Genomic DNA, 9,700 nt, shown 5'->3' with positions numbered 1-9,700 from the left:
TTTATACCGATAAAATTACAATTTGTTTAATCACAAACTCATCACTTCAACTTATCCTAATTTGTGCATTACATGAATTCCAACACTTTCCATTCCAGTATAAAAGAGGAAGATGCATAGATGACTAAGTTAGGTTTGCTCATGCCCACATGCTTACTCAATGGTTAACTAAATCACATTTTTTTTTTAGTATTGACTGGATAAGAGTTCTCAAGAGATTCCTAAACTTTCAGAACTATTTTGGTTTTTTGTGTCGTGTTTCCAATTCTTTTTATTTCCTTTCTTTCGTGTTTTACAATTTTCTTTTGCACTAGGATTTGATTTGTAGATTTGTGCAATATAGCCCAGCAGCCAGGCCTGTGATGCCATTCAGCACCCAAAGGTATCTTGCTGGTTTGGATACAAGGGTGCTGAAGGATAGAAGAGCCTATGCTAGCCTTCTTTCTTCGATTCCAGTCGATCAGTCCCAAAAATTAAGACTGCTCGTATGGGTGTTAACCCAGTTGGGAGCGTTAGAGAAGATCCCTTTAATTCTCATTCCCCTTATCAGAGTAAAGATGGAGATCACTTATAAATTTCAACCCCTTCAGCAATAACTGGGGATGTAGCTAAAGGGGAAAGCCTTAGACAACTCGCTAAAAGAATCTGACGCCTCAGACGGTACTCTTCTTCAGCTAGCCTGCCTGAAGGCCTCTGATACAGAGCAGGGCGAATCATTGTCCACCTTTCTGCAAATACTCGCATACATCAGGAAGATGAATGGCTTAGGTAAGGCTTCTTCCTTTCCTCCGAAAAGGAGAAAAGCAGCCATTGATAGGCTTTGCAGGGTCAATAGGCCTTGGTTAGAACTTCCCTGGTTGATCCTGGCCTTGGAAGCTCTAGATAAGGTTGACACTCAGTTGTCAGGGAAGAGATAATCACTGAGGGCAATTAAATCTACAAGCATCATTTAACCAGATTTTGTTCGTCAACGCAAGTGGTATTTCCATCGCCCTTACCTCTTGACCCTGTAGTGTTAGCCGTAGCTAATAGAATGTAGATGAGGTTAGCCTCCAAACCTGTTACCTTTACGGCGACTGACTCCTTAAACATGGAAAGCATGGCTATAGAGACCCTACAGGCGGCCTCCTGGGTAGACCACTGGTCGGGCACTTTGGGGTTTCTAGCCAATAAGGAAGACCTGTCCAATTCCGTCAAGCTGAAGGCTTTTAAGAACATAGTTCTTACTGGGACGAGTGTTTCATAGGCAGGTTGCTCGCAGGGAGGTCTTACATCTTTGTAATACTTCTGTTAAAGGTCCTACCTTGTTCCTGACAGAAGACGTAGATGCAGTAGTAGAAAAGGCGAGGAAGTCAAGCAAGGACTCTCTCCTCCACCGAGCAGTCTCGTTCAGACATCCACAGGCCGCTTCTACCTCTGGCGATAAGGATCCTTTGTCTGTACCAAGACAAGGTCATAAAATAATCCTGAATGACAATTTTCAACCCTCACAGTTTGCACCTAAACAAGGACAACAACAGCCTTTTTCCAATAGACAGGGCCGAGGGTGCTGGGAGACGAGGGGTTAAGAAACGAGGTTAACGTCCCCACTAGGGCCCCAATTCCCCCACAATACCACTGGTGGGAGATGCCTATAACCCTAATGGAGAAGGTAGCTACATCTCAAGGCAGAACGGTGGGCAGCAGATATAATATGTTACAGATACCGTGTCCTGTGTATCAGCTTTATCCCTCTAATTCCTCCATCGAGGAAGTCATCGTCCTCTTGTCAGGGGTCGACGGACACCACCCATTGGGCAGAAATCCAAACTATGGTAGAAAAGAACTCTCCAGGAGGTCGCCAATGAGTCCCTAGGCTTTTTCAGTCGATTCTTTCGTGTCGAGAAGGTGTCTGGAGGCTGGGGATCTGCAATGGTCCTCTCAGCGTTGAACGAATGAGTTCTATAAACTCAGTTCAAGATGGAGACCGCAACCACACTCAGGCAAGCGATCAGGCCATTGGAATATATTATTGCAAAACTGTAGATCTGAAGGACACATACAGTACTTCCAAAGCCAAATCCATCCCTCTTCCAGGAAGTACCTACAGCATCTTAAGTATTCACCAGAGTATTCACTAAAGTGTCAGTATATGCTCACGCCAACAGAATACTTTATGTCTTCTGTACTTGGGTATCTAGACAATTGGCTAATTTTGGCAGACTCGGTGGAGTCCCTTCTCCATCACTGAAACAGACCTCTAGTTCTGTAACGATCTGGGGATTGTGACAAATCAAGAGTCAATTCTCCTACCCAAACACAGGTTGGTTTACCTCAGAATGAACAAAGACAGTTTGCAGAAGAATTTTCCTGTCACAAGATTTCTTAACCTGTCTGCGGGAAGTGGTGCTTCCCTTCCTTCGCTATCCTCAGCTACATGCACATCAGTTTCAGAAGTTATTGGGTCACCTTGCATCCCTGGAATGTCTAGTTCTCAACAGGCAGCCCAAGGTGCATTCCATTCAGTAGCTGTTGAAGGAACATTGATCTCAGAATTTCGTTCCACTTAGGTACCGATAGGGGAAGAACGGAGAAGACATATCCAGTGGTGGCTGGACAAAGCCAGCCTTCTCAAGTCTTCATACCTTTTGTCCTCTTGTTTGGAGTTGAAAGTCTTTAAGGATACATCAGTTGAGAGGTGGGGAGTGCACCTTCTGTAACATGTAGCATCGGGTTAGTGGTCAGATGAAGACCGCCTGTCACTCATCAATATGTTAAGAGCCCAAAGCAGCTCTCCTAGCCTTGCAACACTTTTTTTCATCTCCTAACAGGTCATTCAGTTGTGTTAATGAGCGACAACACGACCATTGTAGCATACATCAACTGACAAGGAGGTACCCTTTCATGGCGGCTTTGCCAGCTAGCAGTGGAGATACTACAATGGGCGGAAATTTATGCAATAAGTCTGTCAGCCCACTTTATTCCTGGTAAGAAAAACATCCTAATCGACAACCGAGCATGAAGATGCAAATAGTTGGATCCAAGTAGTCTTTGCATCCTCGGATAGCAAGCAAAATAATAGCTTTTTGGGTTTCGCTGACTCTAGACTAATTTGCGACCTCCCTTAATCGGAAACTCCCGATTTACTGCTCACATGTCCTGGATCCGGAAGCAGCTATTGAAGATGCAATTCAACATAAATGGGACGACCTCATTGTTTACGCTTCCCGCCCTTTTGCCTAATAAGGAGTGTACTCAACAGAGTATGGATAACTCTAAACCTCAAAATGACTCCAGTTGCTCCAAAATGACTGAACATAGAATGGTACTTAGACCTTCTATTGCTGCTCATGGAGACTTTGAGAGAATTGCCTCCCTTTCTCAACCTGCTCTGCCAACCTCATTCCCAGATCTATCACAACACATTGATGTCACTGTGTCTTCATCCATGGAGGTTATCCAGCATCTCCTCTCAAGAGTGGATTTTCACAGAAGGTTGCAAAACAGATGTCTGGATACCTTAGGAGCTCCTTAGCCGCAATGTATCAGGCCAAGTGGGCAGGCTTCCGTGGTTGGAGTCACAGAAGGGATGTCTCTCCTCTCCGAGCCACTATTCCCTTAATAGCCCAATCTTTACTCTACCTCTGGAGGAAAAGCTGCTCGGTTTCAACAGTGAAAGACTATCTCTCAGCCTTGAGAGAGGTCTTTAGCTAGAAAGGAGTTAATGTTTCCTCCTTGGTAGAATTATTCATGTTTATACAAATCCTGGAATAGCATGCCTTCCATTGGAAGGGAGACCGCCACTTTGAAATGTAACAAAGGTTCTTCGTTCACAAAAGGGGCGCCATATAAACCGTTGAGCTCCGTTGCGGACAGAGACCTCACGTTAAAAACGGTCTTTTTGCTGGCACTCGCCTCTGCCAAAAGGATGGGTGGGTGAGTTGCACGATTTCTCTTTGGACATCGCTCATTCAAGGAGATGAGGGTAGGTCTCATTCTCCTTCATCCCTGAATTTATTGCTCTGATTCAGAATCTTTCTGTTCGTGATCATAGGTTCTTTTCATTTTAGATCTTGAGTCTTAAAGACGTAACCGATGATCCAGATCAGTTGCGAAGGTGCTATCTCAAGAGATCAAAGTTAGCTCGGCCCCAAATTAAAAACCTCTTAATGAGTACAGGAAGAGTTAAATAGATGATGAAGAAAACGATCTTTTCTCGAATCAAAGAAGTCATTTTCTGTTCCTTGACTTCCTCATCGCCTTCAGGTGAAAGGGAACCACGTATTAAAGCACATGACGTTAGGAGTATTAGTACAACCCTAGTAGTCCATGCAGGTCTCTGGAAATGTTAAACGACTTTCACATCCTAATCCTCCATGCAGGTGTCTGGAAATGTCGAACGACTTTCACAGCCCACTACCTGCAGGATGCGAGCCACAGGTCCCTGGACACCTTATCTGTGGGACTTGTTATAGCCGTGCAACAAGTGGGGTAGCTACCTTAGCTCCTCTCACAGGACCATTAGTTCCAGATCGAGGACAGAGGTTACGAGATAGTCTTCGGTGAATGTAAGAATGACTGGCCTTTTCTTTAATTCACCTTCCCCCCTCTTGAGGTAGATCATCCTATACCCTGTCAACTGGAATTTATAAGCACCATTTCAGTGTGCAGTTATTTCTATAATAACTATAGAGGTGTTGTCCTCACACTTACGAGGGGGAGTTTGATGTAGCTTGGCAAACCCATTTATGTACATATGCCAAAGGAATGCAATACCATTACTCATTGCTACCTAAAGTTACGATAGAGAGGATTCTGCTTATTACCATTGGTTGCCAGGGCCATGGTCCCGCTGATATTTCTAAACTACAGAAACACTAGGTGTAAGGATTCCTCACTGCATGCTGTACAGCATCTGAGGATGGGTATCCCAGGTAAAATTTCTAGCCGGTCTCCCATGGTAAAAGACGAGGTTTTGTATACGTGCTTGACTCCTTACCTCACTGCATGCTGTACAGCATCTGAGGATGGGTATCCCAGGTAAAATTTCTAGCCGGTCTCCCATGGTAAAAGACGAGGTTTTGTATACGTGCTTGAATAAATAACAAATTTGAAAGTAATATGTATTTTTCCTAACTATACAAACCTGAGTCCTCAACTCAAATCTGCCCGCCATCACCAACCACCAAAGTTTCAGCTACAATTAAAGTAGTTTGTCAGTGACCTAGCGGGGGCCGGTGCTTCTCTTCTCCTGACAGATTGTTTACACCTTGTTATAAAATTTAACAGCTGTGTACTCCAGCTTTCACTGTAAATCTATCTTATGATAAATGACTCAGTTTTGTATAGTTAGGAAATATACAAGTTACTTTCAAATTTCTGGTTTCTCTAATAGTAACAGGACAGAAATTTCTTATCATGGATATGTGACTGCTGTACTTGAAACATTTCATCACTTTTAGTCTACGGTAAGCATTGATTATTGGTTCCATGATATGATTGATCTTGCTTCGCAATTCATATTGCTAAATGGTTAGCTTATGTATGTTAAGTTTTACTTTTAAGTTACTTTATTTCACTTATAGGTGCAACAAGTAATACAGTATATATGTCCTTAAAGTGGGATTGGAAAGAAGTCTTGTCAACAAATTTTCCCTAGTCAATATCTTACAACATGTATTAGTAAATTGAAGGATCTTTTACCTACTTGCCTGTATTTGTGGCGAAGGATTATGCCTTAGAGTTATAGAAGTTTTTTTTAAAACTAATTAGATTTTTATATATTCCATGTGATGGGTAGAGTATGCAACTATATTTATCACCATTACTAGACCAATTTATATGTATAGAAAAAAAAAAATTATGATGAAAAATGCTCATTTGAACCAATTATCAAAGTTTATGTAGTTTAAAACTTTTTTTTTTTTATAAAGAAGGGACTTGAAACATCAATTTTTATTTTTTATTTATTCATAGTGTAAATATTACTCTTTTATTTATAGGATGTTTCATATTCGGAGTCCACAAATTGTGTCTTCAATACATCATCAAGTGTCTGTGTCAGCAGTCTGGGATCACTTTCTTCTTCTAGCATCATAAGAAAAGCTTTAGAACGAAAATTGAGCACCAATAATAGTACTGGATCTGTTAAAGTAGGTGGTGTGAGAGGAGGGACAAGAAAACTAGGGTCTCCAGAAGTGTCTACTGTTGCCATGGTGTGTTCTATGTATCATACAGCCATCACTACACTGTCACCACTGCGTATGGACATACTTACTGGTAAGATACATAATATTAAGATAATGCCTAATAAAACATTTCATTCCTTATTTTGAATTGATTACCTTTGAAAAACTGTCTCTCCAAAAATCACAAATTAATTCTGATATTGAGATTATGTTTATGTAAATATCTTGTATCTTGAAGCTAGGATTTTTATGCAATATATTATATAAGTATATGTATATTAATGTATGCATATTATTATTATTATTATTATTATTATTATTATTATTATTATTATTATTGATAATGTAATAATGATAATAATATTAATAATAATAATAATAATAATATGTATATGGATATGTGTATATACACACATATTTCCATTATAATTCTTTCCATAACTCTCTCATTTGTAACTAGCTTGTGTTCTAAGGTTTTAGTAAGGCTCCAAGTTTCTGTTACATAAATTAAGGCTGGTAAGGTCATCTGATTAAATACTTTAATATTTAGGGAAAGTGGCATTTTAGCTCATTTTGTTTACCAAAAGATCTCTATCCCATGCTCTTTCTTTTAATTTGGGTCTTATGTCTTGGAGAAAGACTTACTGTCTGTCCCAAGTACATATATTCATTAACAATCTCTAAGAAGTTTGTCCATAACCCTTATTTGTAGTCTGCATTTTCATTGAATATTATCTTACATTCTTCCCATGAAATAGATCTATGTCATCTGCGAATCTTAAGTTGTTAAGGTATTCCCCATTGAGGGGCGTAACTCATGGCCTCAGCTTGGAATTTTGGAAATTCAGACTATTGCAATTTTAGCCATGAGAACATCTATATCTCATGTTTCAAATAGTTTTTAATGGAAAAAATTTGTTTTATGGCTAAAATATCCTTGTCTTATATTAACACAAGTCCATCTAGTCCCTTACACAACCCCTTTCTGACATTGGTATGCTTTTATTTACTTTTCTTTCTGGATTTTAGCCAGAAATATTTATGGTAGTCTCCCATAAACTTCAAGAGCATGGGTTTCTTTGACTTGAAGTCAGAAATAGAATGTAATATCCTCTGTTTTGGTATTGTCGGAAATAAAGTTTGTTACGAGTTTCTTTAGAGTTCCATTCATCGTATTTCTTTGTCTGCCGGTTTATATATTTACAATATTTATGTCATGGTTAGGCTGAAAAATGCAAAATGTATCAGAGATGATAACTAAAGCATAAAATTTGCTCAGAAAATACTCAGACGAGAGAATATAGTACGTAAGCTCTATTGTACTCGTGTGGATATTTAGTAAATGTAGTATATATATTTATAGATTTAAAGGAAGGGACTCACCACTGCTCAGTATATTAAATACAGTATAATGATTATATCCTTATGATTCCAGTGTTGAGGGAAATTACTGCTAAAATGCCATACTAATGCTTACTAAAGTATATTCAACTGATCACTACAAAGCTAAAGAATTTTGAAGCCCCTATTTCTTTGTCTTTTTGTGTATATGATTACAGTGTTTATGCTATAGTTATGCTGATATATGTATGAAGTGTCAGAGGCGATAACTAAATATGTGTATGTGTAAACTTTGTCCAAAAATTCAGCAGAAGAGATTATACCTGCATTATACTAGCAACATTTCACTCATAAGGGCATTTAGTATATGTAGCATATACATTTCTTGATTTGAATGGTGGTGCTTACCACTGATTGGTAAATAACCCTGAATTATGATAAATATGTCTCACCACTGATTGGTAAATAACCCTGAATTATGATAAATATGTCTTTATGATTCCCAGTGATGAGGAAAATTAAGAGTTAAAGCCAATTCTTATGCCTATTAAAGCATAATCAACCATAAAGGAAGATGATCTTTGAAATAATCAGTTATTATTTTGAAAATAGATGGTCATTGAAATAATCAATTATTACCTTAGAAAAATGTAAATGAATTAGTTATTATTACTTTGAAGAAAGATTAGAAAAGAGAATAATGAAATCCAGCCAAGCTTGACACTTTTTAGGCAACAGTTCTCAAGTTGCTCACATCAGATGTTCCTTTAACCTCAAATGATGTTTTAGGTGTTAAGCTACTACTTCACCTACTGACTGAACCTATTCTACGTTAGACCTTGGTCTAACATTCAAATAAGGTGCCCAATGGTGATATTCCTAGCGTCTTAAAGAATAGATCACAATGCACATCATCAGCTTCAATTTCTGTTTGATTTAGTATCTTCTATTCTGAAAGCTACGGCTTACTGGAATGATTATTACTGACCATAGTTGGATTCCAAGATAAGAGAATATATCTTTGTATATCTTCATGATTAAACTCAGTCAATTAATGGTCAAAATTTTGAGATAATCTACCATATAGGTATGCCAACTTTCTATGGTTGCACCATGTTCCCATCCATGCCTCAACAAGGCAATGCTAAAACATATTTAGTATTTTTTATGTAATATTTTTAAAATATGAAAAACACTCTATTTTGTGAAATTCACTTCAGTATATTAATTTCCATTGCCAGTAAGGAATTTTTCTAATGTTTATTTTGACTTCTTCCCTATAGGGTTGTGTTACAAGAGTGACATGGTCTATCATTTATGGTTAATTCTGCAGTCTCTTGGTCCAGTATGTGGTCTGAAAAGTTTCCTAGATCTTCTGTCTGTATCAATGAAAGCAACTGCACCTGAGTTTCATCTGTTAATGCTCTTTTGCGATTCAACTACGCATTTGGTTACGTAAGTGTATTTTTATTTTTATTATGAATGATTGATATTTTCTTAAACTGTGATCTTTTAATTAGTTGAAAATTGTTGAAAAATTGAGATAGATAGTGATACACATCCACCCAAAGATATCTCTATTGAAGAAGCTCACATATCGTCCTCTGATTATCCACCCCATCAGTTAATACTTTGTTCAGAGATAAATCATTCTTAATTCTAGGATCAGCTAACTATTACCTTTATTACCAAAGATCTACTGATAATAACAGAAATATATATAACTACTCAACCACTGTGAAATATACAAACTGCTATTAAAAAAGAAAAAGTTGAAAATTAATTTCATAATGAGACTTTAAGATTATTTTCTAATACTTCTTTTTCAATATTTAACTTAGCCGGTGATTATAATAGCTGCAACTCTGTTGCTCGACAGAAAAACTCTACGGAAAAATTCGCCAGCGATCGCTACACAGGTAGGGGGTGTACTCAACAGCGCCATCTGTCGTTCAGATACCCATTACTCATTGTAAACAAACTCAATTTTCTCTCTGTCGGGCTACCGGCAAGACCTACTAATTCGCTGTTGCTAACTGGATTTGTTTTCACAACTATTTGGTGAAGTACACTATTCTAGTTTTGAGCTTTCGCTATGCAGGTGTTTTATCTTCATCTTAAAACTTGAACTCGTTTTGGATAGATTTAATTATAGTGACAAAGAGAGTATGGACTTTCTTTTCACTTTTAAA

The 9,700-nt window shown here is 38.2% G+C and overlaps 1 protein-coding gene across 1 annotated transcript in view; it reads left to right on the top strand.

Moving 5' to 3' along the window:
- The window catches only part of LOC137645682 (ubiquitin-protein ligase E3B), a 210,052-nt gene that overhangs the window by 100,073 nt on the left and 100,279 nt on the right, over positions 1-9,700 (top strand). The window contains exons 9-10 of the mRNA XM_068378530.1: positions 5,982-6,258; positions 8,792-8,963. Coding sequence (XP_068234631.1) covers positions 5,982-6,258; positions 8,792-8,963 — 449 coding nt within the window. The remainder of the gene's footprint in view (positions 1-5,981; positions 6,259-8,791; positions 8,964-9,700) is intronic.

This window comes from Palaemon carinicauda, chromosome 8, assembly GCF_036898095.1.
Source record: "Palaemon carinicauda isolate YSFRI2023 chromosome 8, ASM3689809v2, whole genome shotgun sequence".
Lineage (NCBI taxonomy): Eukaryota > Metazoa > Arthropoda > Malacostraca > Decapoda > Palaemonidae > Palaemon > Palaemon carinicauda.
The sequence above is the reverse complement of the archived record's forward strand: the minus strand, read 5'-3'. Positions and strand labels throughout refer to the sequence as shown.